This window comes from Tachysurus fulvidraco, chromosome 8, assembly GCF_022655615.1.
Source record: "Tachysurus fulvidraco isolate hzauxx_2018 chromosome 8, HZAU_PFXX_2.0, whole genome shotgun sequence".
NCBI lineage: Eukaryota > Metazoa > Chordata > Actinopteri > Siluriformes > Bagridae > Tachysurus > Tachysurus fulvidraco.
This window is the reverse complement of record NC_062525.1, coordinates 11,110,078-11,133,228: the sequence shown is the minus strand read 5'-3', so window position 1 is coordinate 11,133,228 and position 23,151 is coordinate 11,110,078. Positions and strand designations below refer to the sequence as shown.

At 40.3% G+C, this 23,151-nt stretch overlaps 1 protein-coding gene across 2 annotated transcripts; it reads right to left on the bottom strand.

Annotated features, from left to right (window-relative positions):
- Window positions 1-793: 793 nt before the first annotated feature.
- On the bottom strand, window positions 794-21,597 carry epc1a (enhancer of polycomb homolog 1 (Drosophila) a). 2 transcript variants are annotated; one of them, XM_047817291.1, is made up of 14 exons: window positions 21,327-21,597; window positions 10,691-10,850; window positions 8,792-8,937; window positions 8,481-8,687; window positions 8,095-8,243; window positions 6,136-6,283; window positions 5,816-5,974; window positions 5,590-5,679; window positions 5,269-5,417; window positions 4,534-4,895; window positions 3,586-3,695; window positions 3,353-3,500; window positions 2,604-2,943; window positions 794-2,506 (listed from the first exon to the last, which is right to left on the bottom strand). In XM_047817291.1, the coding sequence occupies exons 2-14, from the start codon at window positions 10,788-10,790 to the stop codon at window positions 2,434-2,436; spliced, it is 2,181 nt and encodes a 726-aa protein (XP_047673247.1). In that variant the 5' UTR covers window positions 10,791-10,850; window positions 21,327-21,597; the 3' UTR covers window positions 794-2,433. The 2 variants fall into 2 exon arrangements, with proteins under 2 accessions (XP_047673247.1, XP_027033332.1); XM_027177531.2 differs by lacking the exon at window positions 21,327-21,597 and adding an exon at window positions 16,426-16,909.
- Between the last annotated feature and the right edge of the window lie 1,554 nt (window positions 21,598-23,151).

The window sequence follows — 23,151 nt, the reverse complement described above, 5'->3', positions numbered from 1 at the left end:
AGGTAGGGCTATTGGGCCAGGATTTTATTTTAAACTCTAGGTCTTGTTTCACAAAGCCAAATAGATTTTAACTCTAAATTATGGAGCTTAGTTTGATCATATTAAATATTTAAGTTTCAAAATAGTGCCTTTTTTTAAGTAACATGCTCAGGGGTACTTTCAGGACTGTGAACAAGTCTTGGACCAATCAGCTGTTAGGAAAGTAAAGGAATTTAAGTATTGTTGCCATGGAAATAATTACCACTCCATGCAAAGTTAAGAGGAAAAGCATATTGCTACATCATAAGCACACCATGGCTTTCCCCAGTAACTCTCATAGAAAATATACATCTCTCAACACACCACCACTACCCTCTATCTACCCACCTAAAATTAATAGCAGGTCATAAATTCACAATAAATCCAAACAGCAATTTTATAATTTAGTTTCTTCATAGATTTAGTTTCCATCTCATGCTGCATCTTACTGGAGTGCTCAATGTTCTCACTGTGAATGCATAGACTGACTTCAAATATTTCAAACAGCAACCTCCAAAAACCTCCATTCTGGTCTGTGGAGATCTACCATGAATTACCTGCGTGAAAGCCCATGAAGTCCTGCAATGTGCTCACATTCATCTTGGGAAAGGCTCAGCATCCATGACATCCACGGCCAAGGGAGGCAGGAAGCAGTTACAATAGATGAATAATTAAATTCTCAAGATCAGTGTTGTGGAATTAAACCTGTAAATATGAAGGCAACTACCAGCTCTCATTGAACAACAACAAAAAAACAAAACACACAGATCTCCTCTCACATATAATAACCTGGGCTTTATTATCAGATTTCTGTGTGAATGGTCTCATCTTTTCCCCCTCTTGATTTTCAATATGATTTATTATTATTTTTTAAATAGTTAAATTCCGTCAGCCACCAAGTTGGACTAGATGGTGGTTCAGTTCAGCCAGTGGATTGAGTATTGGAGATCCAGGCTCTGGACAACACGGGACCACAGAACTGCAGCCTTGCCCGAGAGCCATCCTCTTCATGGAAGAGATGAAGAAGCATATTCCCAAAGGAAGGCACACCTTTTTAACTTGTGGTTTTAGGAAATGAAATAGTCTGGAGTCTGTTGGAGATTTGAGCTGGGTGACTCCTCCCGCTCCTTTCTCTATCTCGCGTGCCGTTTAGCTGAAATAATGACACGAGCACAGCAAGAACGGACAGTCATCGGCATTCACTCATCAGTGATGGATACTGACAAGGACAAAAGTCTTCCACCATGCGAAGCACAAAGTTGCTTCACCACAAGAACGGAAACAAAAATACCCCACCCAAAAAAAACAAAACAAAACAAAATACAAAAATAATTGTCTCTTGTACAAAGAAACTACTGGGGGAAGGGGGAAGCTATATTTCAGAGTATGAAAAAGGAACTGAAAGTATACAAAAGCAGCGATAATCATTACTTAAGTCAACATAAAACAACCCTACAACAAACAAAACAAACAACAACAAAAAAAAAAAAAAACAGTGCTTAGTTGAGGTGGAAGCCACAGATGCTTCCGAGTGAAGACTTCATGACCTGTCTATCACTTGTTTTGGGATTATTAGTTAAATGGAAGATTCCTACACACCACCCCACCCACCATGCCCAAACCCTCCGAGTGACAGCCCACAAAGCCCATTCTAAACAAAATCAACAGGCAACGGAACACAAATAAATGGGGATAAACAATTTAAAAAGACAAAATGCATTTAAGAGGGGGGGGAGAAAAAAAAAGTTGCACTCGTATGATTTGCAGAGACTCATCTGAAATGGAGAGATGAAGAACCTGATGCTGTTCACAAAGTGTTAAGAAAATAGGAAGAAAAAAAAAAGAAAGGAAAAACCACAACACAACTGTAGTTACCCAAACACCTACAACACAGGAACAAATGACGGTACAGTGTTCATGGAAAAAGAAGTGTAAACACAGCACAATAAATAGGTAAAACAGCAGGTTTCCTCACCATGCACAATGCTCGGTACTCTCGCCCGCAACACGCCTAACACTCACTCTGCATTATTTTTTTTTTTCTCCCATTCTGTATTTTTGACTTTTTTTTTTTTTTTTTTAATTTCTGGATTTTCCAAGTGCAAAACATCACAAATGAACATTTCTGGATTCAAGTAACATATATACAAGATTTTGGTGGGGTGGAGGAGGGTTTTTTTTTTATACAAATATGCAGTTACTGTACATTGAATATTTGCCATATTCATAATTTACATATGAATTTTCTCTAACAATAATGAATATATATTAAAAAGGGGAAAAAAGATGAGATTTGCTGTCAAAGCCTGACAGTTGCTGTGGAAACCGGACGTCTCTTTGCATTTCCAAAAGTGATTGGTGCACAGCACCAAAAGAAGGTAGTGGGCAGGGAAATGATCGCCCAGGCAACGGTTACTACGTCACCTCCATAGCAACTGTGTTTTCCGCTATACTGTTAAGTGACTGCTTTTCTTGCTCATGATTCTCCCTGGAAAGGAAAAAAAAAGAGACAAAAACAGTATTTGTAAGTTTGTTTCTTTCTAAAATAAACCTGATATAAACAAATCATGTCTTTATGTACTTACCCAGTGGTGACTTTGGGAAGTTGACAATTACTAGCAGCGGCTGCGAGTTTTAAGGCAGCGGGTGGGACGCCACCGAGACTTCTGGGCAGATGGCGAGAGTTGAGGCTGGCAATCTGGGGTGTGGCAACACTGAGACGCAGACTGTTGCCTATCAGAAGCTGTGGGGTGGAGTTGGCAGTACTGTTCCCGTGATTGCTGTGTGGATTGTGGATAGAAGTGGTGGTGGAGTTCGTACTATTAGAAGAAGGTAAGCTAAGAGGGGCAGAGGTCATAGTCACTGGTGGTGGGCCTGTGAGCATTGAAGCAGATGTAGTAGAGTGTTGTAAGCCCTTGTAAACTCCTGTAAAATAATAATACAATTACAAAATAATTAGTGACACCGGATGTATGGTTTTCTTTGAATGGGTCAAATTACCTAAAACACAAAACAAAACACTGAAGTCTTACATGCCCCCCCATGTTCAGATCTTATACCTAAACAGTAGACACTTTGCACAATCTCTCTCTCTCTTTTTTTCCTGTGCTACACCAGAATTAATGTGAGTCAGGGTAGTAGCGACAGCAGCAAATGCTATATTCGGATGGCATATGCCACCATAATCAGTATTTGTTACTGTTGTCTGCACCAAAATATGCTCTGTGCCTCTGATACAGTAGCAATATAAACAAGTCACACTGAACACTAATGTGTAAAAAAAAAAAAGGGATTTAGTAAAACATTTCCAGAAATTTGTACCCATTCTTCTCACCTGAGGCCTGGAGAATGCCATTGACTCCACTCCCTACAACACCATCTTCCTTGACTTTTAGAGTCAATAGCTGATCAGATGTGACCAGGGCAGATGCTGCAAACTGGGCACTGGCTGAATCCAGCGTGTTAGACGTGGAGACTTGAGACTAAAAGGTAAGTTAACAGAAAGTTAACAAATGAAAAAGAATCACACTGTATGCCTCATGTCTCTCTTTTACCCGCAAAACATACCTGTGTGTTGTTGGAGATGTCACTAGCCTGCTGTTGGATCTGCTCCAGCTGTTGTTTCTGCATGAGAGCCAGCTGCTCCTGGTGCTCTTGAAACTGTTCTGCTGTGAATACTGATGAACACAAATATGATTATCATTAGCAAAAAAGCATAAATATTTCCATCAAAGCATTATCCATCACGACGGTGTTGACCCTCTTATTTGCTACAAGTCTGCCCATCCATTAGCCATCAATAGTATAGCCACCAGGTATTTACTGCACATCTGAAATGCATGTAAATGTATAGAAAGTGTCACATTATGTAAAAGCTTTTCTGCACTAAATAACTCTCCACTGCACAATTTACTTATGAGAAGCACCAACTTCTACTTCAACTCTAACTTCAACTAATTTTAAAATAAGAATAAACAGCTGACATCTCAAACAGCAAGAGAGCAACAGCTCCCTTAACTTCTACAAGCTCAGTTTAACCACACAGACCAATACAACTCTATTCGCGTTATGAGAGAGTATGCTTTCCGTATCTGATGGATCTCTCCGCAAACATTCCTCATAAAAGCTGAAATGGAGCCCATTAACCTCATCAGTATTAGCATTTGGCAATGAGTTCATGTTCAGTGTGAAATAAATGATGCTGGGAATAGGGAGAAAACCTACAAGCATTATCTGTTTCCTTTCCACAATAGTAATGAAACCATTACGGGTTTCAATATTCATATAGCAACTGTTCCCAGTATTGAAATGAGCACATATAACGCACAAAGTCGTGAAAGTGTATTTGGGTTTGCAAGTTGCAGCCTCCCAACATACTACAGCATGACCAAGAACCAGACAATTTGTACAAACTAATTTTCTATTCACACACACCCCTTCCTCTCCATTTATTCACACACACAAAGGAATGGGAGATTAAAAGGTGTGAAGCAAAACTCAAACAAACAAACTCACCCACTGAAGAATTTATGCTAGCAGCTCCTCTGTTTGGCGTTCCTGATCCTAATGCTGTGGTTAAGGATCGACTGAAACCTCTGAGACCACAGTGGGGCGTGTTACCCCTTGTGTCCGATTGGCTTTTTAGTGTCCGTGGTTTAAAGTGTCTCCAGCGGCAGGACTTAATGTTTTGTAAGATTTGCCTCAAGTCAGGTGAGGAAGTAGAAGACTGTGATGGGGAGTTGGATGAGGCAGCTCTCCTATACAATGAGCCCTCGGGGAAAGGAGGAGCAGCAGAAGCTGTCAAATCCCCTTCCATGTAAGAATCTAGACTGTGGAAAATGCTGTCAAGATCCGAGTGGGCCCGATCCAGGAGCACTCTGTACATAAGAGACAGTTATACAGTTAGTGAATGGAACTACAGTCCTGAACTACAAACCTACAGTTCAAGGACAATCTTCTTCTAGCCCGTCACAATGCAGGAACTGTGACCATCATGTAAAGTAATGACATTAAAATATGGCAAAGGCACAGCAACAACAAATATGTAGACTAGGTTTAGAGCAAAAGTCAAATAAACCTTTTCTGCTTTATTAAATAAATATGGTGCAAATATTTGTCACACTGCTTTTACCACCAGTTTTCCCCCTCTTTAAGCAGAATGCCACTATGTTGTGCAGTGCCAATAATAAATAAATGAGCAAAAAGAGGTTGCTGTGGAGGACACATGCTACATGATTTAAAGAGACTTGCCTGCCACCTCGTCCCAACCGACGGCGTGCCAACCCCAGACAACGACGAGGAGCTGAAAGGCTGGTGAGAGAATATCGGAATCGTGGATCACAAGACCCACCCTCAGTCTCACCACACCATGGCCAGCCTCCTCTCTGATCCAAATGAGCCTAAGGGGAGAGAGAAAGAGAAATCATGTATACAGGTTATTTAAAAGTGATATCAATACATAGTATTTTAGCTTTCATCACCATTCCCTGCTGATACCACAGCCCTGACAAATGATTGAAGAACTAGCAAAAATAAATATGGGAGAGAAAAATGAAAGAGTGGGGGACATACAGAGTGGTAAACACAGCCTGCTTTCCTTCTGAAAGCAAAAGCTCCATCAGGGTCGTTCTCTTCCTCAGCCTCTGACGACCCAGAATGCATCTGCATAGGAGAGAACGAGAAAAGCATACAATAGAAAGAATTTCAAGAGTCAGTGTTTGTTCAGAAGAAACTGGTAGCACAAAAGTTCACAAAGAAGTCTTAAGAAAAACGTATGCAGAAAATTGCATGCAATTACCTGTGAGAAAGGATCTTCGTCTGAGCTGGGAAAGTCGTATTGGTTCAGGTCTTTGAGGTTGAACAGGTGAGAGCCAGACTGCTGGGGAGTGGAGAACGGCTGGATTTTGGGCTTTTTCTCGTACTTCCTCTTTGTCCGGACCATCTCAGTCTTCTCAGGCTGATTTAGTAGACCACCAAAGTTATATCACGAAATTCTCATTTCTCTGATACTAAACTATGGAATTAGGATTAAACAAATCTAGGCATTCACTTCACAGACACTGCAACATCCACTTTTTAGACCAGGTTTAACTGCAGTAGGATCAGATAAACCCTCACCTTAGCCCTATATTCCTTGAGCTCAACATGGTCCTGGTGGCGATACTGGCTGCTGCTGGGCAGGGGAATGATGGGAATCTTGTAAATGGGCTTGGCCATGGCCAGCGCCTCTGCCATGACATCAGCACCAAACTCAGGCATGCTGTTCCTGGAGAAACACAATGATTTTATCTTTAAAACGGTTTACAAGTCAGCTAAAACGTGCTCAGACTGCAATGGCAAACTTCTGTTACACATTAATATAGGGCAATAAAATTCCTCATTAATATTAATAAGCATAATATGCAATATTTAACGCCAATATACTTGGGTAACTAATTATACTAGTTTAAACTAAATTAAACGTAACCTCTTCCACCCTAGGCCTAGTTTTGCTTTAAAAAAAAAACCACGACACGCTCAATTTAAAATTATATGTCAAAAACTACAAGTTGTATTTAAATAATTCTGGTACCAAAACAAAGGTAACACTTGTGAGATTGAGAAGTGCTATTAATATTACCAGGTCAGAGTAAGAGAAGATAGAACACAGCAAGAGACTCAAATAAATAAAAATCTCTGAATTCATTCAGACAAAGCCTAAAAACTCAAGAAATCTATTTTACAATGTCTAACCGTTAACTGTTTCAAGTCTGATGTATCAGACATTATAGAGAGGATTTGTAAAGGAATGTTTTGGCACACACACAAACACCTCTGTATCCAAGTTCTCAGCTACCAAACTATAAAACTTAATTTATTTCACCTTAGGTGTTCATTCCATCCAAAACTATTTAGGAATCTCCAGTACATATACAGTACAGTACAAAATACAGTAACTACATTATCATGGTCATGCCACAGCTGAATGTGTTTCCGGGTTGAAGTGAGCTACGAGAGCAAGCCATCACATCCATGAATAAAATCAGCAACAACTTTGGACCAAATAAACAATAAACATGGGTTTACAGACCTTTCAGCTGATCTAAGGTATTCCTGTCCTGTATAAGGTGGTGGCTACTCAGATGAGCTGCCGATTAATAAAAAATAATGCTGTTTTTTGTCGACACATCCAGCTCCTCTTGTCGTATACCTTGTGTATTCCTTTTCCCCACTGGCTTTCAATATTAAATTGCAAAACACCAAAGACATGTGTATATACATATAAGCTTGCTTTGTTTAAATAATGATTTACATTTTAGCCCCAACCTGGTACCATGAGCTCTCAGGTGGAGAAGACTACAGCACTTCTTGGAATTATGACACTAAATACAGCATGTCCAAATCCTGCCCAACTTACATACCACATGCCACAATTCATACATTGGCAATAGCAGCTCTTGGCTGTCTATAGAACATTTCTTACTTTTTAGGCAGATTCATTTTTAAGCATGAATGACAAAACTATCTTTTTCCTCATCAGGAACACAAAACAAAGTGTAGCATTCAGCAGCCACAAAACTACTAGAGTCACCTTGTGGTCAGTGAAAATGCAGATATTAGCCAGATAAATATGTTGTGAGAAAAGAAGACCACAGCTCGTTTCGGAAAGGTTGCCCAACATTATGGTGACTCCACTCAGACACACAAACATGATATACTATGTAAGAAAGGTCATCATAAAGTCTAGTGCCTTTATGTGCTTTTGTCGTAGAGGCTGAGCTTATAAAATGTTAACACTTTCTCCTATTACACTTACACCCACATGGAACAACAGAGCAGTGATTAACAGCTGTTAATATGAAGTTACTGAAAATATTTAGTCATGCTGTGTGAGGGATGGAAGAGGCCTTTAAAGAACTGTGTGTGTGTTTCCAACCAGATGCTCTTTTTTTGGCAATTCGGAAACAACCTAGTTTCTTGAGCACAATCTATAGTTACTGGTAGCATCAGCGAGTGTTCAGTGTAATGCACGTGGTATCATGATTTATTTGAAAACAAAATGAACATAGCATGCTCTATAGAATTTTGCTACCATACCTCTTCTCTACAATCTCCAGTGTGAGGTGCAGCAGCTCTCTCTTGCTCTTCTCACGTTTCTTGATCATCTCCAGAATGGTAACAGCCCTGCTCAGGTCTCTCCTCAGTTTCAGCATCTTCTCATATGATGCTTCATCATTCTTACGGTTCTGTAATTGATAATCAAGAAAAGAAGCTATTTATCAAAGTGGGTACCTTTGGAAATGAGGGCTTTAAATTTATTTGAAAAGGTTTACACTCTTTACAGATTAACTTAGGAGTCCATTTGTGACTGCATACACAGTGAAATGCAGAACTGAGGTTTATGATACCTTATTTTAATAGAAAGTGTTCAGATGAACCGTTTCAAGTGTGTTTTCATTTAACTTAAGTCTTAGGACACTCACCTTCCTGGTCTGCATTTTCTCAGTCCTGCGCCTAAAAGCCACATAAGGGTCATTGGTGCTGGAGCAATCTCTCTTCTCCTGCTTGACTAGTGGCACAAGTGATCCGTTTTTACACGATTTCCTCTTTCTGCTCCAATACTCAAACACCTCCCTGATCAGCTCGTCATCCTCCTTAAGCAAAAGCTTTGCTTCCTGCAACGTCACCAACTGAAAAGCCAGTGACATATTTAGGAATTTCACCGAGCAATAACAATGAGTTCAGTTAAATAAATAAATAAATCCTTCAATCTTATTCTAACAAATGCTGTTACCTGCTGTCCACTGCCCTTCTCTAGCCGGTCAATCATTTGCTCGAATTGTAGCACCCCCACCTCCATTTTTTTCTTCAGCCTGTTCACAAATGCCTCATCCTCAGAATCCAGGTCGTAATCCGGCTGCTCTGCATCCAGACTGAAAGCTGTACAACAAATGAAAAAATGAATAAATAAAAAAGCCAGCACGTCTAAATGCACTAAGCGAACACACACACACACACACACACACACACAAAAAGAGAACCCAGAAGGGAATAACCACATTCCTAGAATACAGTCACTGTAGTAACTAACAAGGGGTAAATATGCATCAAATCTACACACACACACACACACACACACACACACACACACACACACACACACACAACTAATTTGAAGAAGTATAGTGCTTAAATGTCAGGGATTTAAAACCAACTACAGCCTTTTGGAATTCCAGAAAAGAACAGTTAGAAATGGTTCATTTCTTTCCATTTCCTCCATTACTCTGATTTATCTTTCACTCTGTGACCGTAATCTGTGAATTATTGTGTGTTCAGATGCCATTTAGCAGCAGGACATTTCCGGTCAGTAGTGTATACGTGCATTCTGGCCTGACACATTTCCCTACACTCGCATATATACAAAACTACAAAAGTGTACGATTTCAATTCATGCTCTATTCAGTGTGTGATGGGTCTCTTATAGACAATGAACCAAACGCTGATTGGTTCTGCAAGAGGTCCACAAAACTTCAGTGTTTATTTGAGACAAACAGTACTGTGGACAGACCTGCACTCAAATTTTATGTTTGGTTAGCTTCTCAAAACAAAAATGAAACACAGCAAAGGAAACTCTTAGGCTGTAAACCACAAGCACATCAAGAGAATATTTTATAAAACACCTCATGGATGTATTTACACATCAGTAGTATGAATAAGCTCTCTCAGGGAGCACCAAGCACTGCATCTAAACACTTTTCAGGACATGCTGCTGAAAAGCACAGAAAACTCATTACACAAAGCAGCAACCCCAGGGATTTTCGACTAGATGTAACTAAATAAACATGTACGGATGGATAAAGAAAACATCAATATCAATCTCCACACACCATCTTCCTGCAGAAACATGACAATTCTCTCATGCATTTTAAAAGGCCTGTATACCTCTAGTTACTCTTCCACAGAAAAACATAACACCAGAGCTTTGCATTTGTCAGCTGGTTTCAATTTTTAAAGGGGATCCGCCGTGGTCTTATAACCTTCTTGTCTTGTTTCAGGAAAAGCAAAACTATCAATTTTGTGTCTCATGAACTTTAAATATTTCAAAATGTAACAAAAAAAAGGGCAGGCAGGGACTTAGACCTTTTCCTGAATGTACAGATTAAAGATATTCTGTTCTTTTTGTGTTATTTTATTATTCTGCCAACTTTCATTCTTAAGTTTGGCATTCTCCGTCTTAGCTGCCCTGTATAATAGCACTCAGTGCTTTGCTAAAAGCTTTATGTTTGTAAAATATGGAAAGGGGTAAAAAAATAATGTTGGGGGATGTGATTATGGGGTATTTCCAAAACTGGACACACGCAAACCAAAATTTTCCAGGAAAATCCAAGCAGTGTGAAAATGTACCAAATGTAGACAGATGGACAAATGGTGATTACTGTACAACATGCACTCTTCACACAAAGCCGTAGTAATTACTACACCAATGGCATCTCAAAGAAAACCTCAAAGTGAGGGCTTAAAGGCAAGAGGCAGATGGCTTCCAACCAACAGCTCATGTGCATCTGCAGCATGAACAGCCCTCACACACAAAACCCGCTTCTGCATTCACGAGCAGTCGCGATACTGCTGGACTCACTAAATGCCCTGCTGCTTAATTAACATTCATATTAAGTCTAAATGTTTGCCAACTCACGCTGTATGTGAATGAGCTGCTTTGGCATCTTGAAGTCGCCGGGGTACAGTGAGTCGTAGTAGGCGATGTTGCTCTCTGCTTCGGGCACAGGGATCACCATGTTGTCCCTCTTCTCCCCGTACACCTGCTGTGCCGAGATGGCCCGCTGGAGATGGTGCTCCTACAACAAAAGCACGCACACATGGATCAGGACAAACAGCTTCAGTACGCAAGTTAAGCTGACAAAAACTTTAATTGGCAATTGTTTTTTTAATTATTTCCTTTAATGGCCCACTGTGGCATTACATTAACATTTAAGTTTCTTCTTGTGTACTGTACTATTCTGTACTGTGGAACGTCACAGTCTTGCCTGAACTAAAAATAAATAAAAATAATAATAAATGACGAGTTCTTTATCTCCTGCCATCCTGCTACAACAATATCCAGCATGCAACATCAAATAAATGCTAAATGCTGTAATTAATGATAATTAACCAATCATTATAATTATAGCACTTACTGAAAAGCACCAGAATAGTAAAAACCTAAAATCAGAATTAATAATATAGCCACCAACGGAGATTCAAAAGTTTTGGCACCCAAATCTAAGCCCCTTACTAATGAAAACTGTGATTCTGTCTATAATCTCCACAATATGGACATTCAAGACAAATGAGTTAATTTAGTAGATGCTTTTATCCAGTGCCTCTTACAAATGAGGAAATAAAAGCAACAAGCTCTAAATGCAAGTGTTAGCTTAGAGTCTGAACACCGAAGCCCAAGACAGCTTTAGTCCTTCCGATGCTCAGCCATCATGTAGCATACAATGGCCCAAATGCACCTGATATTTCAATCTGTTCACTTTACCAAATCATTTTTGGTGAATGTAAATGACTCAAAATATGACTGCATAAAACTTCAGAGCTTTACTGCACCAACATAAAATTAAACATGCAGTAAATGCACGTGTAAAAGAGAAGCTTAACATGCATATGTATAGATACAGCTGCTAAAACGCAAATCCCACATTACTTTTAAACTTAACACCCGCACACACACACATCCACATACATGGTCTCAAAACAGCAGCATTGGGCATCTGCATCTCTGCAGTCCAGCAGTCACCTCGCAGTTGGTTATTCATCGGCTTGTTAAATTTAACCTATAGCACAGCTTGAGGAGAAAGATAAACTCAAGTTGGCAAAATCATGCACTGTTTTTGAGCTCACAAGTAGCGGCATTAATTTGCTGTGTTCCCCACAGACGTGATACCTTTCACTGGGTAAAATTTTAAGCACAAGTTGTCTGCAGAGTTTAAAGCAGTACATTTGATACTAAAGCAGCACATCAATAGGTGGCATCTGGATAACCAGGGGTCTGTGACTCCCACCCATCCATATATATATAGAGTTATATTTAAGTTATCAGCATGTTTGGCTATTTGAGTGAGGGTGTTTATCACAAATCTTGATTAAAAAACAAAAACCTCAAGAATTGAAAAAGCCCCAAGTCCACAATAAATGCAAAAATATTAATTCATGCATTTAAACAATAAACCAATTAGCTGGATTAATGATTGGGGGCAAAAGTTTTGTCTAGGATTCTCAAGACTGCAGCTACGTGCTAACCAAGTTTTTCCCCAATAGTGCTATCTTCATAGATGTGACAAAGCAGACAAGCTGATACTCAGCCTCATCGGGCCATTACAACTTAGCAGCTTTAGGATAACTTGCTGCTCCACATGATGGGCACAAAATGCTGAGTAAAGCAGCCTTGGCTGCCTATTTACTCGGTCTCAGCATTCTGCCTGGGAACCAAAGAAAAGCAGGTCAACTCCAACACTTCCATCACCTCTCGTCCAGACTCCATAATGACACAAAGCATCTCGGCTTCTCCAAAATAAATAAACAAACAAAAAAAAAAGGACATTGTTCAGCTGCTGGCTCGAGAAAAGAGAAGGATGCAGTACTGCTGAATTTCACAAAATACCACTCTAATGAATCCATATTTAGACCACTGCCTGCTTAAAGATATTGGCATCTGATATTTTAAACACCAGTACAAGTGTTCTAGGTAGATATTTAGTTAATGCTTGCTTTAAACAATTATTTTTTTTCATTGTATTGTGTGCATCGTGTATGTACGTAGTTGGTCCCCATTTGCAGCTGTACAGCTTGTGTGAGAGTTTCTGCCCTTTCTTCCTGTACTAAAACATTGGTCAAATGTACATTGTAATATAAACTACATATACATACAGTAAAGCCTGTCACAGTTCACGCTTCTTAAGTGCAATAGATGTCTTGTCACCTAATTACCCAACAATGTTTCAGTGCTATAGTGAAAATCTCATCACAAAGGGCTTGTTTTTTTAATGCTCTACAATAACTACTTGTTGCCACATCTGACAGACATCCAGATATCAATTAAAAACCAGACACAAAATACAAGCCAATTCTATAGAAAGAAAAGAGTTTATATTTAGCGGTCAGATATTATTTCCTAAATAAACCAGCAGGTGCTCAGAGTGGTCAATTTATAGTGCTCTGGTTTATCAACAGCATTCTGTGCACAACTTGCTTATTTAATCACATTACAGATCCGGTCAATAGTTTAGTCACTGCTGAGCAAGAAGCCCCCCTTAAAGAATCTGGAATGTTTATAAAAACCAGTCCCTCAAAAAAGTAAATAAACTACAGTGCATATAAACGCAAACAGGATATCTACACCAAATACTTAATATATGTATTTCTGCATTTTGTAATATTTTTCTGTAAAATATTGCTTTTCTGTAAACTCATCAGGGAAAAACACGTAGCAACATCAACCTATTTCTTAACAAAGTATAACATTTTCTTTTTCTTCAGCAAAATGCTAAAACAGCTGCTTATAAAAACAGTAGAGAGAACAAACAAGACCACCATTTCAAAAGTATGCAATGAGTCTACATAATTTATTGAAAATTTCCATGCTAGTTCGATCCAATCTCCTTTAAGAACACGCCGTCAGACATGGGTTCAATCCCATTATGTAATTGTGCACGGCTTTTTGTTATGTGACTGCATATCTTTTATAAAGCTGAATGTTCTAAACTGAAAATCTAAGGCAATTATCACCCGGACAGCACTCAGTTTTACTGGCCTTCATTCCAGTTTGGCAGAGAAAACAAAAACAAACAAATCAATAAATAAAAATAAATAAACAAACAAAAATAAAACAGTCCCTAATGGTGAATAAGTTTACAAATCCCCATGCTAAATAGCTGGCCTTTAGATGAGATTCTAACACTAAACAATGCTCTGATAATTTTCTAATAACAAAATTATGATCTGCAAAATAACTGCGATCGTTATCCATCCAGCCACACTTTTATGCCAGAGTGTGTGTGTGTATACCCATAAATGTCTGCTTAAATTGTATTAAAATTAAACTAGGAAAAGAAACAGGACATTTGACCTTTCTGAAACACATTATATGCTTGTGGGCTGGGGGAGTTCTAGCAGGCCGTCTTAAGCCTATAAGTTTGGACTATACATGTTATTTTTGGGCAGAAACATTCAACTGATCAGTGATGCGGCTTCCACATGTTTACTCTTAAGTTCTATGAAAGAAACTGCTTAAATTGTCCCTTAATTATGTTTCCATCAAAATCAAATGAAAAAGAAATTATGGTACAAATAACAGAAAAGCACATTAATTACAGACACTTCAGCAGTTTTATTCTTGGAAGCATACACCCTGATTTCTCTCTTTATTTTAGTGTGACTCATTCTCTTACAACAGCATCATCCCAAAGACTTAATTGTGCACTCTGGGACAGCCTTGAAAACTACAGCTTTATACACCAAATCAGTAGATTAAATAGATTAAGCCCTTGTGATCCAGGGACTAATGGGAGTTTTTTTTTTTTTTGGAGCTTCGTTTTTGTTATTTCAGCAAAAATAAAAACAGACATTACAACAAGGTGTGAATTGGCCAGTAATGTCTCCATGTACATGAACAGCCTCCATGTACATAAACAGCCCACTTCCTCAAGCCATAGGGTCAACCTCGAACAGCTCGATAAGTGTACAGGATTACAGCTACAGAAACAAATATGCATTCTTATATACATTAATAATAATAATGCTAATTAGTCATAGGCCATGTTGACAGAAGCTTAAAACTGTATTGAGCAGTACTAAATTTGCACTCCTGTGGTGTCTTGTCCATGTTTTTGGTGGTTGTATGTTGATCTCACTAGTACATGATGCTCATTGGCCACAGTCAATGACAGCTAAGCAAGGGGTCTGAAGCAAACTGACTTACAATAAATCTAGTAAAAAAAAAAAAGCATGCTATTCATAAATACAGTTTTACAAAGCACTAATACACTTGGTCTTTAAAGTCCCTTTGCACTTTGACAGGTAGTGGACTGAACGGTCATGGTGAATCCACCGAATGCATACAATACACTTGTACTATACGTTTCTATATTATGCTCCATTAGAAGTGGTCTCTCTGCAAGCTTCTGTGAAACAAAGCCTGCTACCATCACCATTTAAGACAAGTTCTATCCTGTGATCACATGCAAGATTTCTGTGGACAGTAAACACGCACATTTATGACAAAACACAACAGCATCTCTCGAACCGGTTTTTAGAACAAAATAGGCCCAAACGCCAACACTCAGACTGTTACGTCCCCAGAACCTAGGGTTCATTGAACAAACTGATGGTTCTGCATCTGTACATACTCATTTTAGGTGCAAGTATTTTCTAATGTCACCTGACAAAAATCAGTTAATCATTATGTCCTAAATAAAGTGTGATGCACAAAAAGCAGGCTTTTCACCTGAAGTGGGAACCGTGACCAGGCCAAAGACAACAGGTGTGTCGAGGAAAACACCTGGTTCTGTTACCCAGTGCAGTGTGAACGCTTCATATCAGAGCCAACTTAACTGATAACATTCAGTATAAAAGGTCCACGGTCATTGTGTGTGTCATTAACTGGAGCAGTTTAGGCAAGAAGGCTAATAAATACCTACAGATCATCACTGAAGAATGCCCAGGATGTACAGTGAATACAAACACTTCACATAGACTGGGCAATGAATTAGACTCAAGTGGAAGTTGCTACAGGGTTTTAGTCCTTTTCTCCTGCAGAACATACAATGTTAGATTATTCACCTTCACAGACCATCTTTCTGCTCTCTAAACAAACACTTATCTGCTAAAGCATCAAGAATGCATGTCTAAACTACTTTTATGCTTCAAGGACAACTGCGTTACCAAAAGCATTTGGTAAACACAGAGTGTAAAGACTCCACATATTTCCAGATCTGCTTATAAACCTGCTGCACTGGTTTGAATTTAGTACAGGGTTCCAATGTGGATGCGCTGTGGGTGTGTGAGCTCAGCTCCGCCCTCTGCTGTTTGCTCTCGGTCATTACAGCCACAACGAGCTCCTACGACCGAAGTAAAAACAAAATGGCCGCTCGGCCACGGTCACGTGACTCCTTTGTGTATCGCAAGCCGATTTCTAATCGAACGCAACGACACAAAATAAATATTGTTCCCAAAATCGTAACATAACGTCTTTACGTCCTGGCACGGTGTGAAAAATTTCACCGACGGATACAGAAATAAGACGATTTACCGGGGAGAAAAAAAACACCCAAAAGCGGCGGCCATTTTGTGAAAACCTGCGCAGGCGATACTGAGGCGAAAATAACACAGAAACCGTGTGTAAAAATGAGCGATGGCGAATTAAAAACGTACCGATTCCTCCTCCTTTTCCATCCCCGTCGGCATCTGCGGCACAGCGCGGTTAATCGAGGCGTATTCGTGCAGGTCCGGTAGGTCCTCACAGCGGAAGACGGGCAGCGGCTTGGTGGCGTCCAGCGCCCGCGCCCGAAACGACAATTTACTCATGTTTTATATCGAAAGACGTAAAATAAACATATAATGTCCCTTTACATTCCCAAATGACACTGTTAGAGCTCTCATTGAGGAATCTGTGTCGCTCTTCGGAGTCAGTCGTCGAATTGGTTTGAAAAAATACGCGTCCAGCGAGAAGAACGGAGCCGAAAAGGCCCGGGGCTCGATCGCTCTCTGTCGGTGTGATTTCGCCGTAGCGCCGCTCTGTCTCCCTGGTTCAGTGCGCCATGGCCAACATGGCGGACATTAAAAACTCTTTAGCTGTGGGTTTGTTTCCTGCGGCCCGACCCCCTCCTCCTGCGACGCGCGTTCACGCGTCACTCATTCCCGCGCACTTCATCACGCGTGCGCGCCCCCGCGCTGGGGGAAGGGGTGCAGCACACAAATAAAAACGGCTTTTGTGTGTTGTGGTATTTTTTTTTTAATCCGAATAAAATATACTGCACATTCCTCACACACCCCTGAACAACAATAAATAATACATAATAATAATTATAATAATAGCTAATTAAATTATTATTATCACAATCATTATTACTACTAACATGTGGATGCTGATACAACATGTTATTTAAAAAAACAAAACAAAAAACCACCACACACCACATTTACACGTTTTAACCGAATTATAGTAGAAAAACACCCTGAAATTATAAACCGGTGTAAATTACACACCGTATTTATTCTGAAAATACAGTACTGTATGACATGTATACAGTGAAATTAATCAGGTCTGTCCTTTTATGACCACATAACTTATTAACTCTGTAATGAAAATATGCAAAAGCTTTAAAAATAAAACGTATAAAATCTAAAAATAAATACTAAACGTTCAAATACTACCAATAAAGCTGTGTAAACGCAGTTTGTCTCCCTCTGCTGGTCAAACACGTTAATGCAGTTCAGGATTCAGTTCTACATTGCTACAGAGATGTTAGAATAATAATTATTTTTTTTTGGGAGGGGGGGGACCCACTGATTAAGAAAACACCAGGTTAATTGGTCAAGATATTGATGACATCTCCATTGAAACATTTGTTTCTAATAGATTTCATGTATTCTCATGTATATAATGATAACCAAAGACAAAAAAGGTCCAGACGCTTTTGCAATAATTAACCACTTATTGTGAACCGCGTATGAGGCCCCATGTTTTAATCCTGGGAAAATATTATGCAACATAATTATGATAAAAGCTAAATCTTAAATTAGAAACTTAACATATACTACAATCTTCTGTGATAGAAATTCTCAGCTTATCTCAGATCATACAAGGGCCAAGATCATTCCTAAAATATAAAACCCTCCTCACCTTTCTGCCACTGTAGTCTCAGCATATCGTCTATGGAGAGAGGACCAGGCAGTATAATATCCAAACTGTGTATCCTGGTACCACTTTGGTTCTGTATTATCTGCTAGGTGGCATTTGCTCAACTTTGGGATGTTTGTTGATCAGCCTTGAATCCTTATAATATTACCGATTCTTCTTGGTAAAACTGCTTAAGTGTTGTCAACTTAGACAAACAACACTAATGAATAGCAATTTTTAATCAGTAAAGTACTTATTCTAAAACATTCAGGTTCTTGGTCTTGATCTGTTCCTTTGTAGATTCTGCAGAAGGCTTATAGTAGATTGGAAGGAAAGTTCTCTCGTAGACTGGAACAGGTTTTCTTTTCGAATTGACTTATCATCCATCCTGCCGTTAACGCTGACTAGTTTTGCCGTCTCTGCTGATGAAAAGTATCCCCACATGATGACACCAAGCTTCACTGTGGAGATGGTGTTCTTAGGGTGATGAGCAGTGTTGTGTTTCTGCCAAAAGTAGCACTACTGTATGTACCCAGGCCACAAAGTGCAATTTTAAAATAGAGAACCTACATCCAAAAACTGCAAAATTCTAAATGGTAATTTATATCACATTTTTACCCAAAAATGCCATGCAGGGTATTAGTCTGAAGAACAACTTTCCCATCTGAACTGATGCTATCCAACTCTTTCAGTATTACATCATGGATTGTTTTCTTTTCTTTTTTGGAAAAATGGCCTCCTTAACAGGCCACCAAGTTATGAGATAAAATACATTATGTACAATTAAATATAATTTAATTAAGGTGGAGAAACTATGAATTGTGGAAAAGTTCAGGGGCAAATACAGATGAAATGCACTGTATTTCTTGTTCTAAACACATCTGTGTTATAAACTATTATGAAATACTGGTCAAAATCCAGAAAATACAATCAAATAGGTCAATTTCAACACTTCTTTTAATGAACAGAAGAAATATACAGTGATTTCTCTTCCAACAGCATACTCACTAGCTTGGAGCACTCAGACCAAATGTAATTCCCCCTAAGAAAACCCAAAAGCCACCTCCGCCCTTCCCCCACTGCAACTGCACCAGAGTAAATTGGGGGCAGAACTAAGATGCACGGGGTGTTGGTGTTTGTGTGTGTGTAGGGTGAGGATCAGAGATTAGAACCCAAAGGACGTGGCCCAAAGCCAGAGCTACAGTCTGCAGTGTCAAAAAAAAAAAGGACGAATAACCAACTTGGATCCAGATTATAATGATATGGGCATAAAAACATCATGGGATGAAAAGTGTGAAAGACTAAAACCCAGCAACAGTTCTAGTCCCCCTGTATGTCGTGCTACTATAATTACATAATGCCATGTCTGACTAAAAAGAGGAGCGATCCCATTACACCAGATCAAGGATTTCATGGTGTGGTCGCCGTGTCCCTGTCTGTCATGGTGTGGTCGCCGTGTCCCTGTCTGTCATGGTGTGGTCGCCGTGTCCCTGTCTGTCATGGTGTGGTCGCCGTGTCCCTGTCTGTCATGGTGTGGTCGCCGTGTCCCTGTCTGTCATGGTGTGGTCGCCGTGTCCCTGTCTGTCATGGTGTGGTCGCCGTGTCCCTGTCTGTCATGGTGTGGTCGCCGTGTCCCTGTCTGTCATGGTGTGGTCGCCGTGTCCCTGTCTGTCATGGTGTGGTCGCCGTGTCCCTGTCTGTCATGGTGTGGTCGCCGTGTCCCTGTCGGTCATGGTGTGGTCGCCGTGTCCCTGTCTGTCATGGTGTGGTCGCCGTGTCCCTGTCTGTCATGGTGTGGTCGCCGTGTCCCTGTCTGTCATGGTGTGGTCGCCGTGTCCCTGTCTGTCATGGTGTGGTCGCCGTGTCCCTGTCTGTCATGGTGTGGTCGCCGTGTCCCTGTCTGTCATGGTGTGGTCGCCGTGTCCCTGTCTGTCATGGTGTGGTCGCCGTGTCCCTGTCTGTAATGGTGTGGTCGCCGTGTCCCTGTCTGTAATGGTGTGGTCGCCGTGTCCCTGTCTGTAATGGTGTGGTCGCCGTGTCCCTGTCTGTAATGGTGTGGTCGCCGTGTCCCTGTCTGTAATGGTGTGGTCGCCGTGTCCCTGTCTGTAATGGTGTGGTCGTCGTGTCCCTGTCTGTAATGGTGTGGTCGTCGTGTCCCTGTCTGTAATGGTGTGGTCGTCGTGTCCCTGTCTGTAATGGTGTAGTCGTCGTGTCCCTGTCTGTAATGGTGTAGTCGTCGTGTCCCTGTCTGTAATGGTGTAGTCGTCGTGTCCCTGTCTGTAATGGTGTAGTCGTCGTGTCCCTGTCTGTAATGGTGTAGTCATCGTGTCCCTGTCTGTAATGGTGTAGTCCTCGTGTCCCTGTCTGTAATGGTGTAGTCATCGTGTCCCTGTCTGTAATGGTGTAGTCATCGTGTCCCTGTCTGTAATGGTGTAGTCGTCGTGTCCCTGTCTGTAATGGTGTAGTCGTCGTGTGCCTGTCTGTAATGGTGTAGTCGTCGTGTCCCTGTCTGTAATGGTGTAGTCGTCGTGTCCCTGTCTGTAATGGTGTAGTCATCGTGTCCCTGTCTGTAATGGTGTAGTCATCATGTCTGATCCTGAACGTATGTCATAACTGCAGAAAATATTCTCGGCGTCACCGCCTAGTCGCTTCGGACAATAATTAGACACCGATCAAGGCCCCATCGCAAAGGAGGCCAAATACGTGCGTCGAAACGAGAGCGAATCAACTTTACAAGGACAGACACGATGCTGAAAAACGTGTCTAATACAGCAAACACCAGCGCGTGCGTCCTCCCGACGCCCAACACTAAGGAAGTTGGAAGCGCGTGCCAAAGATGTATGTAACCGACACAACCGGAAATGTACAGTAAAGTGAACAAACTATTAATAAAACACAACCCAAAGTTTAAAGTGTACACCAAGTCCCTTAACACGACCGACGGACTCATTAAAACACGCTCCAGACACACAAATCGGTGCTCTTTCATTAGTAAAAACGACAAATACACGGATTTAAAGCGTAATTCTCTTGAAACAGTTTTTTTTAACCGCATATAAAACCAGGCAGTCGATGGGAAAACAAGTCCTGAAAGGGAACTAAAAAGAGATAAGACTAATAAAAACATATTTAGAACATACTGGAGTGGTTTGTTAACGTTAACGGGCAGAAATAGAGACGTTCCTGCTTCAGACTGGTCACTTTTTTCTTGTTAGACATTTAAGGAGAAATGGAAGGTTAGAGCGACACCATGGACCTGCCAGGACCAGACATTCCTACCGATTAGCCACATAGCTAATGTTTAGCTCGTTCTCGCGACGCTTTGCCTTTAGGTTCGAGCTAATAAACACACCACATACATGTACGTGGGGGAGATAGAATATATATCCAACAACATAAAAGACTTATGTTCACAAAAAAAAGAGCAACTTACCCATTTCAGCCACTAGGGTGGACGGTGACAATTGTGTTGTACATGACAAGCTACGGCTGCATAGTTAAGACCAAGAGCTCCGATACAACAAACGCGCTGCAGCACGATCATTACTCCCGTTTTCTCATCCATCACAAGTGCCATCGGAAACACCGAATATCCAGATCGGTTTCGCTCACTAACTGTCGAGAAAAAAGTAGCTCAACACCGCTTTAATGATCACTTCAGCTGAGAGACTCGTCGTCAGTCATAGGGTTAACAACTTCTCTCTGAGCGATTAGACGCTTTCTGATTGGTCACACAGCCTCACCAATCACCTGTAAAGAGACATAGCACACGGCTGGCAAGTGCCGTTTTTTCCCCAACCACATTTAGACAAATCCTGCCTCCTGCACTATGATTGGATGATACATTCAAACTGACTATCGTACACTGTTACCTATTGGTCAAAATGCTTGTTAGTATAACCTCCTCGCGCAGAAGGCGGGGCCTGCCGGAATGTGGTTGGGAAGCAAACAAAACATAACAAGCTACTGTACCAGACAACCATTACGGAAGAACAATGAGTTCATATATTTTACACTATACAACCGTTAACCGAGCAAAATAACAGAAAATAAACAAACAGAACGAAACTATTGAACCTATATCGACCTGTTTCGGTGAATAATAAATATACGAATACAGACAGAACAAAATAAGTACACACAATCTGCTGCTCCATACTTTACTGGCAGCCATTTAATGCACATAACACAACAAGGCTGTTGTTATTTATAAGAAGCACTTAAAACCTTAAAACGTGACCTTGGAGTGGGTATTCAACCTTACGTAGAAAAGACTAAAACTTGTTTAATATTAGATATATTTAAATGTATTTGTATTAATGAGCAAGTCTGAGGTGACTCAGACTATATATACATATATACATATATACATATATGTATGTATAGTCATGTACATTTTGACTGCCTGAACATCTGATATAGGAAATGTAGATCCTCTAATTGACTGAAAATGTGTGGTGACTTAAAATGTGTGGAGTTGTAAAAATTTTAAAAAGATAATCTTTAGTCTAAGTGTTTGTAAACTATTGACCTCTGTACAGTGTCAACAGAGCACTGTAAAGCAGTAAGGTGGTCCTGTGTTATTATTAATAAAACTGTATTTATCTGAATGAAAATATATCCTGATTGTCTTTATAAATAAATGATTGGTTCAAAGGTTATTCAAAACCAGCTGTTTCTAAAATAAATAAATGTAACAAACTTTTAAGGACATCTGAAAATGGCACCAATATGTGGATTCTTTACCGAACTGTTGCTGAAAATTTGGAACCTTGTAATTGCATAGAATGTTCTTTTCCACAGTATTACCGTTTCCCTTCACTGGACCTAAGAGGCCCAAGCCTGGTCCACCATGCCACTGCCATGCTGTGCACAAAGTAAGGTCCATGAAGACATGGATTGCCAAAATTGGAGTGAAACTTGTGTGGTTTGCTTTAACACCTATGGGATGAGCTGGAATGCTGACATTCCCTGATCTTTCTCTCCTGACACAACTGACTGACCTCAATAATGCTTTTGTGGCTGAATGGGCAAATTTCTACAGCCACACTCCAAATCTTTGTGGGGACGTGTGGTCGTCAGGTGTCCAAAAACCTGACTGTAAATTATATTTTAGAATTTGTTAAATGTTATCCATTTACATTTAGCAGACACCCTTATCCAGAGTGACTTACAGTGTATTTCAGTTTATACAACTGAGCAATTGAGGGTTAAGGGCCTTGCTCAGGGGCCCAGCAGTGGCAACTTGGGGGACCTGG